Source organism: Danio aesculapii, chromosome 10 (genome assembly GCF_903798145.1).
Source record: "Danio aesculapii chromosome 10, fDanAes4.1, whole genome shotgun sequence".
Taxonomy (NCBI): Eukaryota; Metazoa; Chordata; class Actinopteri; order Cypriniformes; family Danionidae; genus Danio; species Danio aesculapii.
The window spans coordinates 38,955,365-38,981,370 of NC_079444.1; the positions used below are offsets into that span (position 1 = coordinate 38,955,365).

General features: G+C 35.3%; 1 protein-coding gene across 2 annotated transcripts; it reads left to right on the top strand.

The window, feature by feature from the left end:
- Window positions 1-453: 453 nt before the first annotated feature.
- Window positions 454-25,953, top strand: foxred1 (FAD-dependent oxidoreductase domain containing 1). Of its 2 annotated transcripts, XM_056466320.1 has the most exons (12): window positions 454-644; window positions 4,815-5,035; window positions 7,005-7,115; window positions 10,597-10,715; window positions 12,439-12,533; window positions 12,608-12,709; window positions 17,405-17,481; window positions 17,587-17,747; window positions 18,771-18,900; window positions 18,974-19,078; window positions 21,787-22,049; window positions 23,799-25,945. In XM_056466320.1, the coding sequence occupies exons 1-11, from the start codon at window positions 542-544 to the stop codon at window positions 22,039-22,041; spliced, it is 1,479 nt and encodes a 492-aa protein (XP_056322295.1). In that variant the 5' UTR covers window positions 454-541; the 3' UTR covers window positions 22,042-22,049; window positions 23,799-25,945. The 2 variants fall into 2 exon arrangements, with proteins under 2 accessions (XP_056322295.1, XP_056322294.1); XM_056466319.1 differs by having other exon boundaries at window positions 21,787-25,953.
- The last annotated feature ends 53 nt before the right edge of the window (window positions 25,954-26,006 follow it).

Below are 26,006 nucleotides of genomic sequence, written 5' to 3' on the forward strand. Positions count from 1 at the left end.
GATTATTCTGCTCGAAGTAGCCATCAGAAGATGGGCACACTGTGTACATAAAGGGATGGACATGGTTAGCAACAATACTCAGGCAGGCTGTGGTGTAAACACGACGCTCAGTTGGTACTAATGGGCCCAAAGTTTGCCAAGGAATGTCGCAGCAGAAATCAAGACTCACCATACCAGGCAATATTCTTCCAATCTTCTATTGTTCAATTTTGATGAGCCTGTGCGAATTGTAGCCTAAGTTTCCAGTTTCCCATCTGCCTCAAGGTTGGACCTTTTACAGTCTATAGGTCGGACGTGTGATGTTTATTTGATTAATTTTTTTTACATCAACAATCTAAAATGTGTACCTATTTGGAGTTCATCATCTCTCTCTACCGGCCGCTCATGAAAGCACAGTTGTGGGCGGCTCTCTTACTGTGGCGTCACTGTGCGCATGCGCAGTGGTCCATATGAGTTTACACTCGTCTGTAAGCGGCGTGTCAGTGTGGAAGGTGATTAGGAGACTGTTTTCTGACTGAATGACAGCCTGCTGACAATAACCATGTGGCGCAAATTGTTCGCCTCCGTCCCTGCTTTCCGGCTTCTGAAAGCGCCCTGCAGGAGTTTCAAAAGCAGCAGGAGATCTGACAAGGACGTATTTGAAGGTAAGCCAACGATACACTTAATATATGTATTCGTATGTTTTACTAGTACGTGAGAAGTTAAAGTTAAACCCTGTCAGCGGTTCCTAGAGTCATACTTGTCCTCATGAAAATCTATTTAATAACCCTATTACGAGAATGGAGGAATGAGCTTATTAATATTAATTTGGCTTTAGCTGGCGTTGCTTGGTAAGTGAATCTTATCAATATTCATGAGTCAAAGCTTTTGACGAAGGAGATTGGTCGAATACTCAACGGCCATTTACTACCTCGTGCCTTTCAGCAAATCGGCGAGTGCGAACGAAGCAGTGCGTAATTAATATTCATGAACTACCGGTTACTACAGTAGGATTCATAAACTCGTTAACGTAATAACAAATACGTATAAATTATGATCATTCGTCAGGTACAAAATCATAATAACATCTAAAAATATGGGTGATTTAACCTTGTCACATACGTAATAGTTAAAAAATTTAAAAAATCTATAACTCAATCCACAATTTATGATTTAGCATATGCTAAACCGTAAAAATTTGACAATTTCTTTTCCAAATGTGAATTCATCTTTACTTTATTCCTCACTTATTTTGTTATCTGGTAGGTGACATTTACTTAAACACATTCAACATTTATTTTAATAGCTAAAGCCATGTCCCTTGGTTGGTTCATTATATTAACTTAGTTTATTAATTTAGTTTAACCTATATATATATATATATATATATATATATATATATGTATATATATATATATATATATATATATATATATATATATATATATATATATATATATATATATATGTATATATATTTCATTCTCAAAGTGCCAGTAGCAGTTGATTAGCATTTTATGAATGACTAAGGACTACAGATTCAGCTAAAGATCTTTAAAGTTCTACTGAAGAAAAAAAGTCACTTACATTTTGTAACGCAAACTTATCTAACAGAATCAAAATATTTTGATTTTGGCTTTTGGAAATGAGGTATATGTGCAGCTAGTGTTTTTCAGCCACCGATAAACTTCCGGCGAAAGGTTAATGTGACTATTTTTAAGTTCATAAGATTCATTTTTAAAGCATCGATGTTGTAATTTAATTAAAGTATAATCAGTTAAATAGACCTAAGCATTTAGGTCGTTTAGCATATATATTTTTAAATTTAAAATGTTTATCTCATAACATTATAAAACTGTAATTACAGTTTACAATTTAAGTGCACATTTGTAAGTGTATGCTTCGTAGTAAAATAGTAGGCCTGTTGTAAACACTTTGACAAAACTGTAGGAAATATCTTTGGTGCATAAGAAAGTGTGATCACCATCAGTCAAGCTAATCCAGCAAAGCTTAAACCTCATGACTGTGTTGAAATAACTGCAAAAAGGTCCACCCCTTTCAGTAGGCTGGCTACAGGCATGCAGTTGGTTTCTTGAAATGGGGTTTATGCTTGAATTTAGGTACATGCACAGCTAGTGATTTTCAGTCACAGATAAACTTCCTGTGAAAGGTTAATGTGACTTTAATTTCATAAGGTTCATTTTACATAATTTATGTTGTAATGTAATTAAAGTATAATCAGTTTAGAATGCTTACACTTTAGCATTCATTTATCTGTTCATGTGCAAAACAAGATCCATTAAAACGGATGTGCCGTCTGTAGCAGCAGGCGAGTGCTGAAACTCAATTGAAAAATCTTATGTAAAATACATTTCTGTAATTTAAATACATGGTGCAGAATAATGTAATTTAATGCAGTGCTTCTTGTCTGGTCTGAGAACCACTTTATATCGTATATCAATCAGGCAGTGATGATCATTGATTTTTAAAGAAACCAGATCTCAAACGTGGTGAGTTTATAATGGCATGACAGTTTACCGGAAGCGCTTGAGATGGCTTATAGAAAAATAAATTGAAAAAAAGTTCAATTCAAGTTTATTTTATTCATTCGTTCATTTTCTTTTTGGCTTAGTCTGTTTATTAATCTGGGGTCACCACCATGAACCATCAACTTATCCAGCATATGTTTTACACATATGGATGCCCTTCTAGCTGCAACCCATTACTGGGAAACACCCACACTCTTCCATTCACACACATACACTATGGACAATTTAGCTTATTCAATTCACCTATAGCGCATGTGTTTGGACTGTTGGGGAAACCGGAGCACCCGGAGGAAACCCACGCCAACATGGGGAGAACATGCAAACTCCACACAGAAATGCCAACTGGGCTCAAACCAGCGACCTTCTTGCTGTGAGGCGACAGCACTACATCACAATGTTGACCAGGTATATTATTAGTTCCCATAACATTATTAGTTACTAATAGTTTTAAAGTTTGCTGCCGAGTGTGACACGGCTGGGATGAGAATCAGCACCTCCAAGGCAATGGTGCTCCATCGAAAAAAGGTGGTTTGCCATCTCCAGTTTGGAGAAAATTCTTTACCCCAGGTGGAGTAGTTCAAGTATCTTGGGGTTTTGTTCACGAGTGAGGGAAGAATGGAACGTGAGATCGACAGGGGGATTGATGCAGTGGCAGCAGTAATGCGGTCGATGTACCGATCTGTTGTAATAAAGAAGGAACTAAGCCGAAAGGCAAAGCTCTCGATTTACCGGTCAATCTGCGTTCCTGCTCTCACCTATGGTCATGAGCTTTGGGTCATGATCGAAAGGACAAGATCTCTGATACAAGCAACTGAAATTAGTTACCTTCGTAGGGTGGCAGGGCACACCCTTATAGATAGGGTAAGGAGCTCTGTCACCCGTGAGGATTTCAGAGTAGAGCCGCTGCTCATCCACATCGAGAGATGTCAGCTGAGGTGGCTCGAGCATCTGTTTCAGATGCCTCCTGGACTCTTACCTAGGGAGGTATTCCAGGCATGTCCCACCGGGAGGAGGCCTCGGGGAAGACCCAGGACACACTGGAGGGACTATGTCTCTCGGCTGGCCTGGGAACGCCTCGGGATCCCCCGGAGGAGCTGGAGGAAGTGTCTGCGGAGAGGGAAGTCTGGGGTTCTCTCATGAGACTGCTGACCCCGCAACCCAGCCCTGGAAAAGTGGCAGAAAATGAATGAATGAATAACTTTAACTAATTAACTAGTCATTAATAACCTTTTAAATGCGTAAGTTATTATAGATATATAAACAGAGTTAACATGCAGTTGTATAAGTGATGTCTGCGTGTACATGTTTAATGAAGTGTATTGAGTGTATGTGTTGTCCTCAAATGTTCCCATCCGTATACCCCATTAAAGACAATCAGTCTCCAGACAGGAAGTCATATAATTTCATAAACATGCCATTTTTTATTATTTTGCTCATAAAAATTTATGTATGTATTTATTTGTTTGGTAAATGATTATTTAATCTATTTTCTATTATTGTTTATAATTTGATTTATCTACAAAATCAGTTTTATCACATGACTTTTTTGCTGGATTCCAGGACATGTTGGGCTTTCAGGAAATGAGCAAGCTGATGGTGATCAAATGTCAAATTCCTCCATCAGAGATGAGACCTTTTATCAATGTTTACATTTTAAATAAGCGGCAAGAGGAGTGGGATGCATTGGAAAATAATAAATTACATGAAATACAACCTGAAATCTCAAAAAGAATTTTAAGACATTTTAAGACTCGATTTGATCAAGTGATTTTTTTTTTTTTTTTTTTTTTTTTACCAGATGTCGTATTGGACATACAAGATTAACTCATGGCTTTTTAATTAAAGATGAAGACCCCACTCAATGTTAGTTCTGCACAACTCCCCTTACTGTAAAACAGAAGACTTTTTAATAAAATTAACTTTCTTAAGGACATTTTTAGCAAAGTGACACCAGAATTTTTTTTTTTTTTTAGAATTTTTATCATGTATTACCACTAAAAATCTTATTTAACTTGTGTATTCATTTGTTTGTTGTTCTTAATTGTTTATTTATTATTGAAATTTTCTTGCCATGAAATTAGCCTTGGTTGCTGACATGGCAATAAATAAATAAAAACACACACTTTGATTTGTAGTACATTTGGACTTTAACCCATTGCACATTCTGTGTAAAAAGTGAAAGCACACTGTACATTCATCTTGAGAACTCTAAATAAACATGCTAAAAAAAGTTATTTATTTGTCATGTATGTATTTGTTTATTGATTTATTCATTCATTTTTGCAGAACTGGAGGATCAGTTCCGGGCGTTTCGGAAAAAAGCTGTGAAGGCGATGCCCGGCAGTGACTGGAGCCCGTTTGAGCTGACGCCCGGCCTGCCTCCTGAGAGGGCCGATGTGGTGATTATTGGAGGCGGCGTCGTGGGATGGTCCATTGCATACTGGATAAAGAGGAAAGAGAGAACGAGGGGTGCTCTGAGGGTGGTGGTTGTGGAGAAAGACCCTACTGTGAGTTTATATGAGGGTGAACAGTTCAAGTCAGAATTATTAGCCCGTCTGAATTATTAGAGCTCCTATATTATTTTTTCAGGAGAAGAGACTTTTTCAGCACCTTTCTAAACATAATAGTTTTAATAACTCATTTCTAATAACTGATTTATTTTATCTTTGCCATGATGACAGTAAATAAAATTTTTCAAGACACTAGTATTCAGTGACATTTAAAGACTTAACTAGGTTAATTAGGCAAGTTAGGGTTATTAGACAAATGATAGTATAACAATGGTTTATTCTGTAGACCAATGTTTCCCAACCCTCTTCCTGGAGGCACACCAACAGTACATATTTTGAATGTCTCCCTTATCTGACCCATTAACTTCAGGTGTTGGAGTCTCTTCTGATGTTATGATAAGTTGATTTAGGTGTGTTTGATTAGGGAGAGGTCAAAAATGTGTACTGTTGGTGTGCCTTCAGGAACAGGGTTGGGAAACACTGCTGTAGACAATCAAAACTAGTATAGCTTATTTAATGGGGGCTAATAATATTGCCAATAAAATGATTTTTTAAAATTAAAAACTGCTTTTATTCTAGCCAAAATAAAACAAATAAGACTTTCTCCTGGAGAAAAAATATTATCAGACATACTGTGAAAATTTCTTTGCTCTGTTAAACATCATTTGGGAAATGTATGAAAAAGGCAATGCGGTGGCGCAGTGGGTAGCTATGTTGCCTCAGAGCAAAAAGATCGCTGGTTCGAGCCTCGGCTGGGTCAGATGGCATTTCTGTGTGAAGTTTGCATGTTCTCCCCGAGTTCACGTGGATGTCCTCTGGGTGCTGCGGTTTCCCCTACAGTCCAAAAACATGTGGTGTATAGGTGAATTGGGTATGCTTAAATTGTCCTTAGTGTAAGCTGGGAAGGGCATCCGCTGCATAAAACATATGCTGGATAAGTTGGCAGTTCATTCCGCTGTGGCGACCCCAGATTAATAAAGGGACTAAGCCGAAAATGACTGAATGAAAAAGAAAATTATATGAACAAGGGCTAATCATTTCAAGTGGAGATCTCAATAAATTTAATTTCAGCTATGCAGTCTCCATTTCACACACACTTTAAAGATTTGAAGATGAGCATGACGTATAATTGAGATTTGTCAGAGATCAATATTGCCATTATGGTAACATAATCCCCAGTTAGTTCAGAAAATGCACAGAAGCCATTCAATTAAATATATTCGAGAACATTTGTTTGATTATCCCATTTCTCCTTCATAATGTATTATTATGGAGGACACTGTAGCTCAGTGGTTAACACTGTTGCCTCACAGCAAGAAGGTCACTGGTGTGAGTCCCAGCTGGAGTTTGCATGTTCCCCCTGTGTTGGCGTGGGTGTCCCCCACAGTCCAAAGACATGCACTATAGGTGAATTAAACAAGCTAAATTGGCTGTAGTGCATACCTTCCAACACTCCCATTTTTACCATAAGTCTCCTGTATTTCAGACCCATGTCCCACCACCCTCCCTTTTTGTTATTGCCTCCCCCGGGCCTTCAACTTTTTGGTACAGTCTGTAACACCCCTAAAAAAAGATTTATTTTTGGCCTTTTTGCCTTTATTAGACAGGACAGGAAGCGAAGTTGGAGCGAGAGGGGGGGTGGGTAGGGAAATGTCCTGGAGCCAGGATTTGAACTCGGGATGTGCTACTGCACAATATGTCGACGCGTTAACCACTAGGCTATTGCGCCGACAAACAACGCTTTTTAAATCTTAAAATTTGTAGGTATACATGAAAATATCTTTTAATCTCAAGCCAAAATAAGTATTTGGTTTCATTTTTACAGAAATATCAGTTATGCATATTGAGATTTGAACATTATTTAACCCATATTTTGAGGTTTTATTTTTACTATTATTTGAAACATTACAGTAGACTCTGTACATTTATATACACACATATCTAATCTTTGTTTTTCTTTCTGCAGTATTCTCAGGCTTCAACTGTGCTGTCATGTGGTGGAATCCGACAGCAGTTTTCCCTGAAAGAAAATATCCTGCTGTCACTGGAATCTGCTGATTTCTTGAGGAACATTAATGTAAAAATCCTCCGTATTGCACTTCTAAAACTGTACTGAATCATTGGGTCTCATTTACTAAAGATGTGTACGCACAAATTTTGCATGCATGAAATGCGCATACAGACGTTTTCACGAATAATTCACGATTCATCCAATCGTTCGTACTAAAATTGATTCTAAATATACAAACAAATTCAAGAATATTTTATACCACATCTACGCAATCATGTATGATCATCCATACATCATAAACCATGCAGCGCTCTGCTTTTTTAAAAAAAGAGTCAACAAAAGGAAGTCAACAAAGTGAGTTTTTTCATAACTGAAAGCACATGCCACATCTGACATCAAAAGCTGCCATAATTTCAGTGCCATAATTGCCTCTTCTTAATTTATAATTTGTCGTCTCATAGTTTTCTCTGGACAATTTGTGGAAAGCCCTTAAATGGAGGTGGTTTGGGCGTGTATTAAGCAAATTACGTGCCTTGTGAACAAGGATGCTAGTTTGGAACAGAGCTGAGGATTTAAAATTCACTAACAGAAGAATGAGTTTAAGAACAAACTCTTGTGTGTACGGACGTGTTGTGAAAAAGCTGGAAAGTTTCTGTGAGCAGTTTAAATGTGCTTATAAATATGAAAAACGTATTGCAATTATTAGTGAAAGAGACCCATTGTTCTTATTACAAATGTCAATGTCTGTCCTGGTTAAGATCACGTCTCTGGATGCACTCAGTTTGTTCTTAAATTAAATCTGAAACATAAAATGTTACCGGAGGTGTTCCCCAAGCTTCCGTCTTGGGCCCTCTCTTGTTTATTATTTTTTTTATTGTTTAGGGCAGTGTTTCCCAACCCTGTTCCTGAAGGCACACCAACAGTACACATTTTCATCCTCTCCCTAATCAAACACACCTGAATCAACTTATCATAACATCAGAAGAGACTCCAACACCTGAAGTTAATGGGTCAGAAAAGGGAGACATTCAAAATATGTACTGTTGGTGTGCCTCCAGGAACAGGGTTGGGAAACACTGGTTTAGGGGACAATTTTTTTTAAATTCTGCATAATTTTTTTTATTCTTATGCAGACAATGCCTAACTATATACAGTTGAAATCAGAATTATTATCCCCCCATTGATTTATTGATTATTTTTTCTTTTTTAAAATATTTTCCAAATTATGTTTAACAGATTCAGGAAATTTTCACAGTATGTCTGAGAATATTTTTTCTTCTGGGGAAAGAGTTATTTGTTTTATTTCGGCTAGAATAAAAGCTGTTTTTAATTTTTAAAATCCATTTTAAGGTCACTTATTAGCCCCTTTAAGCTAATATTTTTCTCGATTATCTACAGAATAAACCATCGTTATACAATAGCTTTCCTAATTACCCTAACCTGCCTAGTTAACCTAATTAACCTTGTTAAGCCTTTAAATGTCACTTTAAGCTGTATAGTATGGAGAGAGATTAGACTCAATAATAATTCACGCAAAAGACACGATGTACACATGCGTAGCCAAATTCACGTACGTAAAATATTTATTTATACTTACAAAAACAATTCACATGCACAAAATAAAAATACATTTTCATAAAATACGTTTCACAAATGCAAAACACCATTTGCAAATATATAAGAGTGTACAAAAAGTTTTGAATGTTTAAAATTCACGAGTTCATCCTGAATGAGAATGTGCAAATCCTCTCACGTACGACTCACCCTGAATACGAGTGTGTGCATTTTTGAGACTTTCCTGTCAGCACACACCTCCCACGTGAGTCACTCGTGCCCTGTAGCCAATAAGATGCAAGCTTACTGTTTAACCAATCACAACTCCCTGAGAACGCGGGAATGACCGAAGTGCTTCACTGTGCGCACCATTTGCGCAGTCTGACTTAACGGAGATGATCCTCTAAGAAGAATAGACTTAACACAAGCACTTTTCTATTGAGTTACTGAAAATACACTCAGATTCTACTATAAAAAGCGTATACACAAACTAGTAGGAAACAGTATTGACTTACAGGAGTATCCGCCATGTTGGTTAGAGGAACAGACTGCGCAAAAGGAGCGCAGAGTGGTTGACATCGAGTACAGCTCTCATCTGATTGGCTGAGAGGTACGAGTTGCCTGTTTCTGGCAGGAAAGTCTCAAAAATGCACACACTCGTATTCAGGGTGAGTCGTACGTGAGAGGATTTGCACATTCTCATTCAGGATGAACTCGTGAATTTTAAACATTCAAAACTTTTTGTACACTCTTATATATTTGCAAATGGTGTTTTGCATTTGTGAAACGTATTTTATGAAAATGTATTTTTATTTTGTGCATGTGAATTGTTTTTGTAAGTATAAATAAATATTTTACGTAAGTGTATTTGGCTACGCATGTGTACATCGTGTCTTTTGCGTGAATTATTATTGAGTCTAATCTCTCTCCATAGTATAGAAGTCTCTTGAAAATTATCTAGTCAAATATTATTTACTGTCATCATGGCAAAGATAAAATAAATCAGTTATTAGAAACGAGTTGTTAAAACTATTATGTTTAGAAATGTGTTGAAGAAATCTTCTCTCCATTAAACAGAAATTGTGAAAAAAAATAAACGGGGGGCGAATAATTCTGACTTAAACTGTATGTCCTTTTTTCTACTTCTGTCTTTCCTTCACCTTTTTGATTTGATCCTTTCACCTTTAAATTATTTGGCTAAAATCAAAACCTGGTTTTCATCTCTCTTTTCTTTTTTCTGATTTTATCGTTCGTCTTAAAACCCATTTATTTATAATGGGCTCTATGCATAGCTAAAGTTTTAAAGCCAACGATAATCTTTGGGTGAAAGCTTAATGTGACTTTACAATATCACATGGTTTTTACAGCATCGATGTTGTAATGTAATTAAAAAATACATTTAGTTAAATAGACTTAAGCATTCATTTAGTTGTTCAAGCATAAAACGAGATGAAAGACCGTTGTAACCACTAGCTCTGTCAGTAGCAACTGGCTAGCGCTAAAATCCCATTGAAAATACTGGGGTAAAATAAACTCCTATTTTAAAGACATGGCGGGGGGAAATGAACTTTAATGTAGTGCGATCTGAGACCCAATTTATATCGTATATCTAACAGTCAGTGAAGATCGCCGATTTTTAAAGAAATCAGATCTTAAACGTGACAGTTTTGTAATGGAAAGACAGGTCACTCTTGGGCTGCCTGGCTGAAAATTAAAAGTCTGTGTGCACATAGCTCATTGCTTACATTTGATTGCATCATGTTTGTGAATGTTTACATTAGTTTTATTGTGTGGATTCATGGTAGAATGGTCTTTAGATAAACTGAATTATTATTATAATTATGATTAGTATTATTACATGCACTTCAATGTAAATCAATTGAAAATGTACTCTAAATATGGTTTTATTTTCTGGAGGCAGTAAGTGTGATCATTTAGGCCTGGTTAGAGCTTAATACTCATAAATGATTGTGTTTGTGTTTAAATGCTACAGAAGCATCTGTGGGTGGTAAACGAAGACCCCGTCGATCTGCAGTTTAACCATTCGGGATATCTCTTCCTCGCCAGTGAAAAATCAGCCCATGTTATGGAGGAAAACTACAGTACACAAAGGTTAGATTGCAGAATTTAATTACTATGTTTTCTATTTTGATTAAGTATATGTCATATCAGCAAATCAAAAAGGACTTTGTGCACAACAGACTTGCTGTATAAAGTTAAAGATTAATAAAAGCACATGTTTTTGAGCTAACTTGACACTGACTTGCTCTATCTACAGTACATATTGCCCTATTTTCAGAGATTTATTTAAATAAACCATTTTCAAATAATGATCTGGTGCCTTCAATGGATAAATTGTATTCAATAGTGCTGTCAAAAGATTAATTGTGACTAACAGCATCCAAAATAAAAGCCTGTATTTGCGTAATACACACACACACACACACACACACACACACACATATATATATATATATCCTTTTTCAAACTATTTTATCTGTCTATCTCCCTGTCTGTCTATCCGTCTATCTATCCGTTTATCTATTTCTCGTTCTATCTCTCGTTCTATCTATCTATCTCTCGTTCTATCTATCTATCTCTCGTTCTATCTATCTCTCGTTCTATCTATCTCTCGTTCTATCTATCTCTCGTTCTATCTCTCGTTCTATCTATCTATCTATCTATCTATCTATCTATCTATCTATCTATCTATCTATCTATCTATCTATCTATCTATCTATCTATCTATCTATCTCTCTCTCTCTCTCTCTCTCTCTCTCTCTCTCTCTCTCTCTCTCTCTCTCTCTCTCTCTCTCTCTCTCTATCTATCTATCTATCTATCTATCTATCTATCTATCTATCTATCTATCTATCTATCTATCTATCTATCTATCTATCTATCTATCTATCTATCTATCTATCTATCTATCTATCTATCTATCTATCTATCTATCCATCCATCCATCCATCCATCCATCTATCTATCTGTATATGTGTATATGTATGTATATATGTATGTGTGTGTATATATATATATATATATATATATATATATATATATATATATATATGTATATGTGTGTGTGTATATATATATGTATATATATATATGTATATATGTATATGTATATATATATATATATATATATATATATATATATATATATATATATATATATATATATATATATGTATATGTGTATGTATGTATGTATATATATGTATGTATATATATATATATATGTATGTGTATATACATGTATATATGTATATGTATATATATATATATATATATATATATATATATATATATGTATATATATGTATGTGTATATACATGTGTATATATGTATATGTATGTATGTATGTATATATATATATATATATATATATATATATATATATATATATATATATATATATATATATATATATATATATATATATATATATATATTAGGCAGCACAGTGGGTAGCCTCACAGCAAGAAGGTCGCTGGTTCGAGCCTCAACTGGGCCAGTTGGCGTTTCTGTGTGTAGTTTGCATGTTCTCCCCATGTTTGCGTGGGTTTCCTCCGGATGCTCTGGCTTCCCCCACAAGTCCAAAGACATGCGATATAGGTGAATTGTGCGAGCTAAATAGTCCGTAGTGTATGTGTGTGAATGAGTGTGTATGGATGTTTCCCAGTGATGGGTTACAGCTGGAAGAGCACCCGCTGCACAAAACATGCTGGATGAGTTGGCGGTTCATTCCGCTGTGGCGACCCCAGATTAATAAAGGCACTAAGCTGCAGGAAAATAAATAATAAAATCACATTGTAGTGTTTTGTTGTCAGATACGCTGGTGCAAAGGTGGTCCTCCTGTCGCCGTCTCAGCTGAAGGAGCGATTCCCCTGGATGAACACAGAGGGCGTCGCTCTGGCTTCTCTTGGTTTGTGATCATTTTTTACTATAATAAGTCTCAACTGAACTTCTTTACTGAGTGATGTATTAAATTATCTCCAGGACTAGAGAACGAGGGCTGGTTTGACCCCTGGTCTCTGCTGAACGCTTTCAGACGCAAGGCCTTGTCTATGGGAGTCTATCAGTGCTTCGGAGAAGTCACAGGTTTGACTAATTATTACCATGTTGTCCTACATATACTAGTTTTTATAGAGACTATATGATGCTGGGTGTTTCTTTTCTTGGAAAAGAGAAAAGATTTGATTGTATATGATTCTAAAAGTCCCCTAGTAAATGGGTTTATTAATATTATTTAGGGTGTCGACAGTGTCTTAAAAATTATGAAAAGTTGATCAATCAATTTAGAGAAATGTAAGACCCTTAAAGTATTTAGAAATCTTAAATGCTGTTTCAAGGTATTTCATTTAGTGTCATTTTTGATTATACAATGTATAGTTGAAGTCAGAATTATTATTTCCAAATGATGTTGAACAGATTCAGGAAATTTTCACAGTATGTCTGATAATATTTTTTCTTCTGGAGAAAGTCTCATTTGTTTTATTTTAGCTAGAATAAAAGCAGTTTTAAATTTTTTAAAAGCCATTTTAGGGTCAAAATAATTAGCCCCTTTAAGCTATACATTTTTTCGATAGTCTACAGAACAAACCATCGTTATACAATAACTTGCCTAATTACCCTAACCTGCCTAGTTAACCTAATTAACCTAGTTAAGCCTTTAAATGTCACTTTAAGCTGTATAGAAGTGTCTAGAAAAATATCTAGTCAAATATTATATACTCTCATCATGGCAAAGATGAAATAAATCAGTTATTAGAAATGAATTATTCCCCAATCCAGGCCCTAATGGCAGATGACAATTTGGTGAAAATCTATGAAAAAGAAATTAGCATATGGACAATCAATTCACTAAAAGCTTGGCAAGAAATATTTAAAAAATGTGATTTAACAGAATCAGTATCAATACTGAGATGGCCAGCTTTTGACTCCACATTTGCCCCAAGCAAAATAGACACTAGTTTTAAAGTTTGGAATAAGCAAGGACTTACAACTTACTGCACTTTTCTACATAATGGAAGTGTTAAGGATTTTGAAACTTTCAAAAATGAAAATTCACTGAGTGATCATGACTTTCATAGATATTTACAGATAAGACACAAAATTAAAAACATTAGAAATGGCGATGAAAAGAAAAATAATAGTCTTCTTACAATATTTATCTCAGCTTATAAAGGAGCCAACATGATCAAAATAATTACTAAATTATATAAAAGTCTGCAAGACAATAAATTAGAGAACACCTATTATATAAAAAATAAATGGGAAAAGAGTGCAATATTGAAATTACTGAGGAAGAGTGAAATAGAATTTTTAAAACTCAACATCCTCCTCAGTCTGGAGGGAATTTGGTTGGAAAAATATCATTCGTTTTTTCGTCACCCCTGAGCAGAAGAGATACTTAAACAAAAAGGCAGTCTGCTGGAGACTATGTGGCTCAAATGAAGCGAATCATTCACATATTGTTGGAAATGTTTAAAAATCCAGGCATTTTGTCAAGAAATTCATAAATGTTTAGAGAATATATTCCATATCCCTATCGATTTTTCTTTCTCAACTCTATACTTGGGCCTAAAAAAATCCTATTCGAGAAAAAAAATCTGACAAAAAACTGCTGCAATTTTGCTGATGGTCTGTAAAAAAGCCATAACTAAAAAATGGTTACAGCGTGAAATACCTCAAATTGGTGACTGGTTTGACAAAATTTATGAAATCTATAAGATGGAGAGGCTAACAATGAACCGTCGTTTACAGAGGAGTTTAATGAGACATGGAGAAAATGGGTAGAATATATTCTTCCATTAAGAGAAGATTTATTATAGAATGAATAGTCAGAAAGATGTGATTTTTTTTATTTTGTGTATTATTTTTAGTAATGAGAGAAAAACACAACAGAAAGATATTAAGAAGAACAATACCTATTTTTAAAAAAAGTACCATCCTCACAGTTTTGTATGTACATAGTTTAGGTAATAATAAAAATAAAAAACAGAAAAGAAAAAGGGAAGACTGGGGGCCACAATACGGTACAAAAAAAAAAGTACACAATTGAATTGTAACTGTAAAGCAATTTTATCTGTTTCTTTTTGACGATATACAAAACAATTGTAAGTGTATTGTTTTTCTTGTTTCATATAATGTCCTTGAATGTATGTGAATTTGGGAAACTTGAGATTTTGAATTTGCAATAAAAAACTGAATGGAAAAAAAAAGAAAAGCAATGAATTATTAAAACTATTGCTTAGAAATGTGTTGAAAAAAATATTCCCTCTGTTAAAGAGAAATTGAGGACAAAATTAAACAGGGGGATAATAATTCAAGGGGGCTAATAATTCTGACTTCAACTGTATAGTTGTATGCCAAAATTTGCCTGAATGCTGTGTCCTGCTATATTTTACGTTACCTTTTTTTTGTCTACCGCAGAAACACAACGTTATTTCTGCTGTTCTATAGGCGCCACCTGCTGGATTAACACTTTTATTCACAATATGAATGATGTTTTAGTTTAGGATTAGTTTCTTTCAATCATTATTTAGTGAATATACTGGAAGTTTATGTGGCCAAAAAATGTTACCAGTCGAAACATAAAGTGGCAAAAATGTATGGAAAGAGTCTTAAAAATGTCTTAAGGTATTGCATTTTACTCTCTGATTCCGGTATATATCCTGTTATTATTATCTAACATGGAACAAATTATAGACCTGTTCTATAAAATATTAAATGGACTAGTCCATTTTAGATCTAATTTTATTCTGCTTGTAATTAATTTTTTTTATATGATATTATCCATTAGTACTTATTCATTGGCTAATAGTTCAAAATACGGTGGCAGAGAGAGCTCAGATGTGCTTATAATTTAGAAAAAGCACACAAATAGGAGAACACTAACAAATAAACATATAAATATAGAGAAATGTGCTGCAGATAGGGCAGATCATAATAGAAATGTGTACAGTATTTGAACGTTTTTATTATTGAATTTTTTTTTTATTGAAGTATATTAAGCATTTAAGCAGCAAGGACCCCTAATAAACAACACATAGAACTTTTAAAATAGCATTTTAAAGAAAAACTCAGCTTTGTTTTGGAAAATAGGCTCTATTACGCTCCAAGACTAGGGGAAAACAACTTTGGCATAATAAACAAAATAAGCTTGTGGGTGGTGAATTTCCCCCCCAAAAAAGCTTATGCAAAAGATCCCATTCGGTCGACAACCAAACTCGGATACTCAGTTGAGAGTACTTGAATAGAGTTATTATTTTTTAAAAAGTAGCAATTTAAATGAGCATCTCTTCAGGGTGGCCACAGGCAAAAATAACAAACAAACAAACAAATGATTCTGCAAAGCAAATAAGCTTAATAATATGTAAGTCTTTAAAGAAAAATACAGTGAGCTTACCTTCCTCCCTAAACGTAAACACAGTCAAAAGTAATCAAATAAAAAGGCCGGCCACCCCTACAAGCCCAAACCTTCAAAAAAAGTTGCAAGCATACATTTTAACAAGAATAAAGTTTGGTCGTCGGCCGGAGGGATAGGGAAATTCAGGAGCTCTCCACTCCCAGCAACGGTCACACCACAAATGAGCTCCTCGAACTCTGCCGAAAGTTCCCTTTTATAGCTCTCCGTGAACAGAAGCCATTAGAACCTGGACCACATTAAAATGGGATCCTACGGGATAACAAAAATTAACACTAGAAGGAGGGACACAAAAAATACACATGCAATGTGCAACAAAATTAAATAAGCTTTAGTCATAACAGGCTCATTTTGTAGCTCCCCTGGGGTTAAACAGTTGAGTTTTACCATTCTTTTAAATTATCCAGCTGATACCAAGGTCAAGGGAGCACTTTTAGCTTAGCTTAGTATAGATTAGGGGTCACCAATCTCGGTCCTGGAGGGCCGGTGTCCCTCCAGGGTTTAGATTCAACTTGCCTCAACACACCTGCCTGGGTGTTTCAAGTATACCTAGTAAGACGTTGATTAGCTTGTTCAGGTGTGTTTGATTAGGTTTGGAGCTAAAATCTGCAGGACACCGGCCCTCCAGGAACAAGTTTGGTGACCCCTGGTATAGATCATTGAATCTGATTAGACCATAAGCATTTCACTCAAATGTCAATAAAACTGTTTCGATAATTCTCCTTTTTAAGGCCTGACTCTTCTGTAGTTACATTGTGTATTAGATCTGACAGAAAATGAAAAGTTGCTATTTTCTAGGCTGATATGACTAGGAACTATACTCTCAGTTTGGTGTGATAATAAAGGTACTTTGCTGCCATACTATGGCTTCAGCAGGTGCAATGATATCACTCCGAATCTAACTGGTGGTGCAAGTGTAGGACTTGGTGCTGGGGACTATTTAAAGGTACTGCGTAATATCGTTGCACCTGCTGAAGCCATGGTAGGACAGCAAAGTTCCTTTATTATTACACCAGAATGAGAGTATAGTTCCTAGCCATATTGGCCTAGATAATAGCAATTTTTCATTTTCTGTTTGTATTAGTACACAATGTAACTACAGACAATTCAAGCTTAAAATAAGAAAATTATCAACTCTTTGGTCATTTTTGAGCGAGATGCTAATGGTCTAATCTGATTCAATGATCTATGCTAAGCTAAGTGTGCTTCTGCCAGAAATAGAAATTGGCTGAATGGATTAAAAAATGGTAAAACTCAACTGTTTAACTCTTGGGGAGTTGAAAAATGAAGTGAAGTGGAGTGTTCATTTAACTAAGAGGTTGGTTTGTAAGAATCCACCTTGTATTGATTTCAAATGTGTTGTTTAGGTTTCAGGTACACCACACAGATCGCAGAAGTTGCAGAGGGAGACTTTGTTGATTTCAGAAGGATAAAATGTGTCAATGTAAGTCTTTAAACATGCATTAAGCTTTTCAGAAAATGGCAGACCTTTGTTGAAAATGTATTGCTTTTAAAATGCGCATTAATAGTAAATGAGGTGTTGTTTTAGGTACGGATGCCCAACAGTCTGGAGTATCAGCCGGTTGAGTGCCCGGTTGTGGTAAACGCAGCGGGTGCAAACTCAGGGAAGATTGCTGCCATGCTGGGCATCGGATTGGGTCCAGAGGAATCCGTATCTGGTATTCCATTTCCTGTGGAACCCAGGAAAAGGTCAAGACTCGATCACCTTTTGTGAATTTTGTGGCTGTATAGTTATTGGCAATGACTTCCTACTTGCTTTGATGAATAAGTGTTGCCAATTATTCAGAAATGTTTAAAAAATATTAATATTATTAATATTATTATTAATAATAATAGTCAATATCATTTGTAAAAATGAATTAATATTCCTATAAATGAATAATCAGTAGTTTTAAATATTCAGAATTAAATGTTTAAATAATTGTATTAATATATTATTTAATTCCTAATCGATAACCTTTAGTATCACATAATTTTTGTTTAATTATTGTATTGATTGTTGTTTATTATTATTATTATTATTATTATTATTATTATTATTATTATTATTAACTTTATTGCCAATTATTCAAAAATGCAGTTTAAAAATATATATTACTAAAAATCAAATATCGTTATAAAAATAAATAGTTATTCTTATAAATCAATTTATTTGAATTTAAATGAACAATCAGTAGTTCTAAATATTCAGAATAGTTCTAAATATTTTGTTAATATATAATTTTATGCCTAATGAATAACCTTTAGTATCACATAATTATAAAGTTTTTATTGAATATTTAATTATTAGGTCCCACTATATATTGTCGCTTATACCTGTCAACTTACATGGTGACTAGATGTGTAAGCAGTATGTAACTACAGTGTATGTACACACTGGTACATAGCATTTACTTGTGTAATACTTATGTAACTACACTTATGTAACAACCCACTGAATAGTAAGTGTAAGTTCAAATGTGTAACAGGACATTAATAACACAGTCTTTGGTAAACTACCCCTTTAATGTGAATTACTGATGTGATTCTACAATTTACCTTAAAACAACATAAACATACACTTTTACATAAAAGTAAAAGTGTATATAGAAATATACAAATGCCTTATTAGATTAAAATTGTCAATAAGTTATTAAATATCATTTGTAAATTTAGTTCCAATCTAATGTACAAATGATATATTAATAGTAAATCCACCGGTGTCTCCTGCAGGTTTGTTTATGTGGTTCATTGTCCTGATGGACCGGGCTTGGACACTCCGTTTCTGATCGATTATTCAGGGGTTTACCTGAGGCGAGAGGGACTGGGAGGAAATTACATCACAGGAATGTCACCAGAGGAGGTACAGACACTGAAATTGAATTGGCATCATCTGCACACACTTTTTTCATTATTTGATTTATATTTTGATGCAGTCAGAAGAACCGGATATTAGTAACCTGGATGTGGACCATGAGTTTTTTCAAGAGAAGGTCTGGCATCATCTGGCTCACCGAATTCCTGCGTTTGAGAAACTGAAGGTGAGATTTAGCATGGAAAATTGTTCTTTTATTTATATATATATATATATATATATATATATATATATATATATATATATATATATATATATATATATATATATATATATATATATATATATATATATATATATATATATATATATATATATAATGGCTCAAATAGATAGAGACTTAGGCTATGTTCACACTGCCAGGCTTAGTGCTCAGATCTGATTTATTTGCATGGCTGTTCACACTGCTCTTATAAATGTGGCCAATATCACATTTGCAGTGTGAACAGATTATGGTTCTAAACTGACCTGCATGCGCAAATGTACAGTTACGGACAGCACAAAATGTCTAATTATGCACACAATGTGTATACTGTATGAAGTAAGCACGTTGTCAGATCATGCTTATATGATTATTACTCTTTTCACAGACAATCGTGGAGTATTTCATAAACTGTAAATAATTGTTCTGCTACTACTAATGTGTATTTCGGCATTTGAAATCTAAAATAAGTCACTTGTGATTGAAAACACTGATCATTTGTGATTTATGACAATCGCGGTGCGCATTTGTTTGACCACCGGTGTAGTGAACTCATTAAGGGTTAATGAGCAGCCGCAGACTGAACTTTGTAGGCGGAGTTGGTGCATCTCCATTTGCAGAGTTATTTCATTTTACTTCATTATAAACAGCAGACACGTGCAGAAGGGGGGTTTGGGTGCTTGAGCACCTGCCCTTTTTTCTCTCTGAGAGAAAGTTCTCCCTTCTTTGCACACAGATCCCCTATCCGCAACACGCACAACGATCTTCACCTTCGCGATCAAGACATGCCTCAATCATTAACAAGCACCAGTTTTGCCTCCAAATTTTTTTCAAAATGAAAAACCAACTTTCTGTGGTAAAGTAATCGCCATGTGGGCTATTCTACTATGCTGCTGTGCTGAGGAGTAGAGGATGTTTGCAGCACAGAATGATGACGCATGTTGCTCAAAGATCATGTAAAAGTCACATGAAATCCGACATAACCGCTCACACTGCGGTCGCATTGCAGAACATCAGATCTGTGTCTGATTTAAGGCTGCATATGAAAGTGGCACAGATCTGACCTGAAACGATCAGATTCCATGCGGTTTGGGCTGTTCACACTATCATTACCTGAGTCACATGTGGGCAAAAAAATCTGATTCAGGCCACATTTGGCTGCAGTGTGAACATAGCCTTACAGATCTTACACATGCTTTGTATTTTCGGTCGTTTAACATCAACTATGTACAGTCAAATCGAAGTTGCTACAAGTCATTCAAATGATTGCCTTAAAAAAAAATACAATTCAAGATAAATAATTGGTGTCCTGGTTTAACATAATCTATTCATTTACTCCAAATCTGTTTTTTCGGTAAAATCATCACATGCATTGGGGGAAATAAGTATTGAACACTTTATTCATTGAACATTTTATTCAGAAAACACATTTCTAAAGGTGCCGTTGACTTGAAATTTTCACCGGATATACATAAAGAAAACTAAACGAATTCGTTTACAATTGAAGTTATGTATAATAAAATGAAATGACGCAGAGAAAAAGTTTTGAACACATGAAGAAAGGAAGGTGGGTGTAGAAACGGAGTGAAAGCCCGGACAGCAGCTGAAATCTCTCAGTAGTTCTTCAGCAACTCTCTGCCCTTCCTCAGTGTAAATGAATATCAGCTGCTTCAGTCCAACATCTACATTATCAGGATGATGAAGATGGAACCAGGGTGGTTTCAGCTAGGCAATGATCCAAAACACAGCTAAGGAAACTTTCAGTGCATTTCTACACCTTCCTTTCTTCATGTGTTCAATACTTTTTCCCTGCATCATTTCATTTTATTACACATAACTTGATTTGTAGACTAATTAGATTTGTTTTCTTTGCATCTATGCATTTCTTTGGTTGTTACCAACATACAGGGAAAATTTCAAGTCAATAGCACCTTATGTTTTATGAGGAAAATGGTGACTTGTTACTTATTAAACTTATTTAGCCCAATGGAAGTTATATATTTATTTCATCCTTAATATGTTTATCTAGTCTGTCATCAGTTATTCAATTATTTAGCAAAATTTAAATAATAATAATCATAATAATAATAATCTAAATATCAAAAGGAAGTGTATCAGTAATAACTTATGTATAATTTGTGCAGGGAGGCTTTTAAGTATGCTGGGATTTCATATTTTGTGCGATTTTAAATAAATTAGCAAATGTATTTCTTATAAAAATGCCCATTACATTATATTAGTTAAAATCTACATAAATCCACGTAGAGACCATCTTGTCTATTTATTAGTATTTGTTTGGGTAATACTTCTGCCTCTCTCTCTCTCTCTCTCTCTCTCTCTCTCTCTCTCTCTCTCTCTCTCTCTCTCTCTCTCTCTCTCTCTCTCTCTCTCTCTCTCTCTCTCTCTATAAATATATATATATATATATATATATATATATATATATATATATATATATATATATATATATATATATATATATATATATATATATATATATATATATATATATATATATTTATTTATTTATTTATTTATTTATTTATTTATTTATGTATTTTCTCTGAACAACTTAATTTTGACCCAGTGCGACCCAGTCGGGTGGCTTATTTTCAGGAAAATACAGTCAACGATAGAGTAAAGATGTTGCTATATTCTGCTGTATTTGTCAGGTTTCGAGCGCGTGGGCTGGATTTTACGACTACAACACCTTTGATCAGAACGGTATTTTAGGACTGCACCCTCTAGTGGCCAACATGTACTTCGCCACAGGCTTCAGCGGTCACGGTTTACAGCAGTCTCCTGCGGTTGGACGCGCCATCGCTGAGCTCATTCTGGACAGAGGATATAAAACCATCGACCTCAGTGCTTTTGGCATCAAACGGATCATCAAGAAGAAGCCCATACTGGAGAGAAACATTGTGTGAGGAAGACGGTATGTGTTCAGAGGAGCAGGGAAACTCACTGGAGAAACGCAATTGATGTTTCAGCTGGATGAGTTTGGTGACTGAAACTTAGATTAGTGGGAGATTAAAGGGTTAGTTCACTCAAAAATGAATTCTATTTTTAATTATTCGCCTTTCAATTCCCCAATACCTTTTGACATTGTCAGAACAAAAATGAGGCAGCATGGTGGCTCATTGGTTAGTACTGTTTACAGTTTACCCCACAGTCCAAAGACATGCGCTATAGGTGAATCGGGTAAACTAAATTGTCTGTAGTCTATGAGTGTGTGTGTATGGGGGTTTCCCAGTAATGGGTTGCATCTGGAACGGCATCTGCTGTGTTATACATATGCCGTAATAGTTGGCGGTTCATTCCACTGTGCGATCCCTGATTAATCAGGGACTAAGCTAGAGGAAAATGAATGAATGAGAACACAAATGAAGATATTTTAATCTCTGATCCTCCATAGACAGTCCTGAGACACCTTCAAATGTGACTTCAGTGGTTCAACTGTAATCATATGAAGCTCAGAGAACAGTTTTGTGAGCCAAAACAACTTTTAAAACTACTTTATTCACCGATGTTGCCCATGTCAGGTCCCCTTGCACATTTTAGGGATGTTCCAATAGTCTTTTTCTCTTCCCAATTCCGATACCTGAGCTCAGGGTATCGGCCGATACCGGAGTGTGTATCTGTAGAAACAGTTGTCTACACTACTACTAGGCCTGTATAAATTGACAAATAATTTACGGTGTGCTTCAGACCTATAAACTAAATGTAATAATAAATATAAAATTCAAATATAAACAAATACATACAGTGAACTAGAGTATTTTTATTATCTGACATTTTTATTATCAGCCATTCAACAGTAATATGATTTACTATACTTTACTGAAACAAGTTGAGCCATGAATCAAACACTGTAAACTAAAGCGTTTTACAGTATAACTGTATAAACATTTGGTGCAAAAACGAAAGAGAGAAAAGTACAGTATGGAAAAATAACCTCTTTGAAACTTAAAATTCTGATTTATTTTTATATAAAAATAGTGTGATACCCTCTTCTTCACTGCTGTAGCAGTGGTTGTTGTGGGCATATGTCTCAATTAAAATGATGGTATCGGATTGGTTTATGGTTTCAAATTAAAAAAAAAAAACGTAAAAGCAATTTAATTGCCTATATTGATTAGATCTTAGCAAAGAGTTGCATTCTGCATAGTAAATGTGCTAGAGTTGTTCAGAAATACTCGCTGATACTGTAAAAATTTTGGCATCGTTATCGGCGAGCATTTTCTGATCAACTTTAGCTAGCACATTTACTACACAGAATGCAACTCTTTGCTAAGATGTAGGCGATTATGTTGCTTTTACGTTTGTTTGTTTTTTTTTGGTGCACAAGTGTTTTTTATGATTATACTCCAACCACTAAAGTCACATTGAATGTTTTGACAAAAATACTATAGTGTTTTTGAGCCATACTATAGTAAATTACTTGAATTAATATGTTGTTCATTAATTTTCTTTTTAGCTTAGTCCAGGGGTGTCCAAACTCGGTCCTGGAGGGCCGGTGTCCTGCAGATTTTAGCTCCAACTTGCTTCAACACACCTGCAAGAATGTTTCCAGAAAGCCTAGTAAGAGCTTGATAAGCTAGGCCAGCTGTGTCTGATTGGGGTTGGAACTAAACTTTGCAGGACACCGGCCCTCCAGGATCGAGTGTGGACATCCCTGGCTTAGTCCCTTTATTAATCCGGGGTCGCCACAGCGGAATGAACCGCCAACTTATCCAGCACGTTTTTGCGCAGCGGATGCCCTTCCAGGAAATCTCTGGGAAACATTCGCACACACTCATTCACACACACTCTGACAATTTAACCTACCCAATTCACCTGTACCACATGTCTTTGGACTGTGGGGGAAACAGGAGCACCAGGAGGAAACCCACACGACATGCAAACTCTACACAGAAATGCCAACTGACCCAGCCGAGGCTCGAACCAGCGACCTTCTTGCTGTGAGGCGACAGCACTACCTACTGCGCCACTGCGTCGCCTAATATGTTGTTGTAATTGCATATTTGCCATGGTTACAACAAATATTGTAATATAAATGGTAAATTATACCAATGCTGTACTGTTTACTCCAACTATTTAAGAACACAGCACAGTTTACTGTAGTAAAAACTAAAGTATATTATTGTATTTATTACAGATTATCAGGTAATACTTCACTTTACTATAGTATTCATTCATTTACCTTCGGCTTAGTTCCTGTATTAATCAGTGGTCACCACACCGGAATGAACCACAAACTTATCCTGCATATGTTTTACACAGCGGATGCCATTCCAGCTGCAAGCCATCTCTGGGGAAACCCCCATACACATTCATACACTACAGCAAATTTCATTCATTCATTCATTCATTTTCTTTTCGACTTAGTCCCTTTATTAATCAGGGGTCACCACAGCGGAATGAACCGCCAACTTATCCAGCATATGCGGATGTCCTTCCAGCTGCAACCCAGTACTGGGAAACACCCATACACACTCATTCACACTCATACACTACAGCCAATTTAGTTTATTCAATTCACCTATAGTGCATGTGTTTGGACTGTAGGAGAAACCCACGCCAACACGGGGAGAACATGCAAACTCCACACAGAAATGCCAACTGACCCAGTTGGGACTCGAACCAGCGACCATCTTGCTGTGAGGCGACAGTGCTAACCACTGAGCCACCGTGCTTTACTATAGTATGGTTTAAAAACACTAGTGTTTTTTCATGTGTGTTTTTCTGAACGTCTGACCATTTGCTGTGTATGGAGGATGAGAGAGCTCTCTGATTTCATCTGAAATATCTTCATTTGTCTTCTGATGATGAATGAAGGGAAACTGAAAAGGCATGACGGGTAGTAATTGACAGAATTGAGATCGTGAACGAACCCTTTAAAGTGTTAAATGCTGCTGTAGTTTCAACCAAATTTACCGTGCAAAAATCATTGCAAAACCTCACAGCAGAGATCCAGAAATTCAGTTGCATCTTTGAATTTGCATATATTTGAATATGCATATGACAGATTCACCTTTCAGACTGTTTTTAGGTCGCCATATTCGTAATGTTTCAGAAATGAACACCAAAAATAATCATAAACTTTAAAAGTTTGTCTTAAAATCGAATCAGACCTCATGGACTGAGATTTATAAATGTGTACATTTTATTGCTTGTTAATATTGAATGTGAAAACACATAAATATTGTGGAAGACCACCAACAAAAATCTGTTTTATTGTTGCGTCATTTTATCCGCTTATTAAGTCGTGATGTTTCAGTGACGTATGAAATACTGTTTCCGGGTCCAAGCCGCTACTCATTTGAATTGAGAAAATATTCGTTTATGACCATATCACAGTTATAGTCATCACAGTTTAAAGTGAACTTGATATAAATCACAGTGTACACAACAGTCTCTGGACTTGCTGCATCACAAATACCAAAATTTTAACATATTATTAAAAATGAATCACTTTCTGGCCATCTGATATTAGGCATGGCTATATATTACGATCGTGATTTTCTAGAGTAATACATCGCTTTGTAAATGTTTATAATTACCATTTGATGAGTCTCCACATACAGTTTGATAGAGCGCTTGGACCCGGAAGCCGCTTTGTGTGACGTCACACTTAACCCTTTTCTTTGGGTATTTATGTTTTTTTTCTAGAAGGGAAATCATGTTTGAGTTTGATTCTTACCATCATTTCAGTTTCTAATCTGCTGGCTTTTAAAGTAAATCAACTTCTCGTTTTTAAATTACCGTTTTTATTACATTGCTTTTGTTTCATACTTTTCTACTGAATTTGCGTCTGAAATATACTTAGCAACTTTTCTTCAAACCAGAACATAAGAATAAGTTTTAACCATTTATAAATAATGCAATTTAG

Excerpts from the sequence above, each read along its gene's own strand:
- foxred1 (XM_056466319.1), top strand. The coding sequence starts at position 542 with ATGTGGCGCAAATTGTTCGCCTCCGTCCCTGCTTTCCGGCTTCTGAAA. Across the intron at positions 645-4,814 it reads TGACAAGGACGTATTTGAAG|AACTGGAGGATCAGTTCCGG; the intron begins GTAAGCCAACGA and ends TCATTTTTGCAG. Across the intron at positions 18,901-18,973 it reads CAGGAATGTCACCAGAGGAG|TCAGAAGAACCGGATATTAG; the intron begins GTACAGACACTG and ends ATTTTGATGCAG.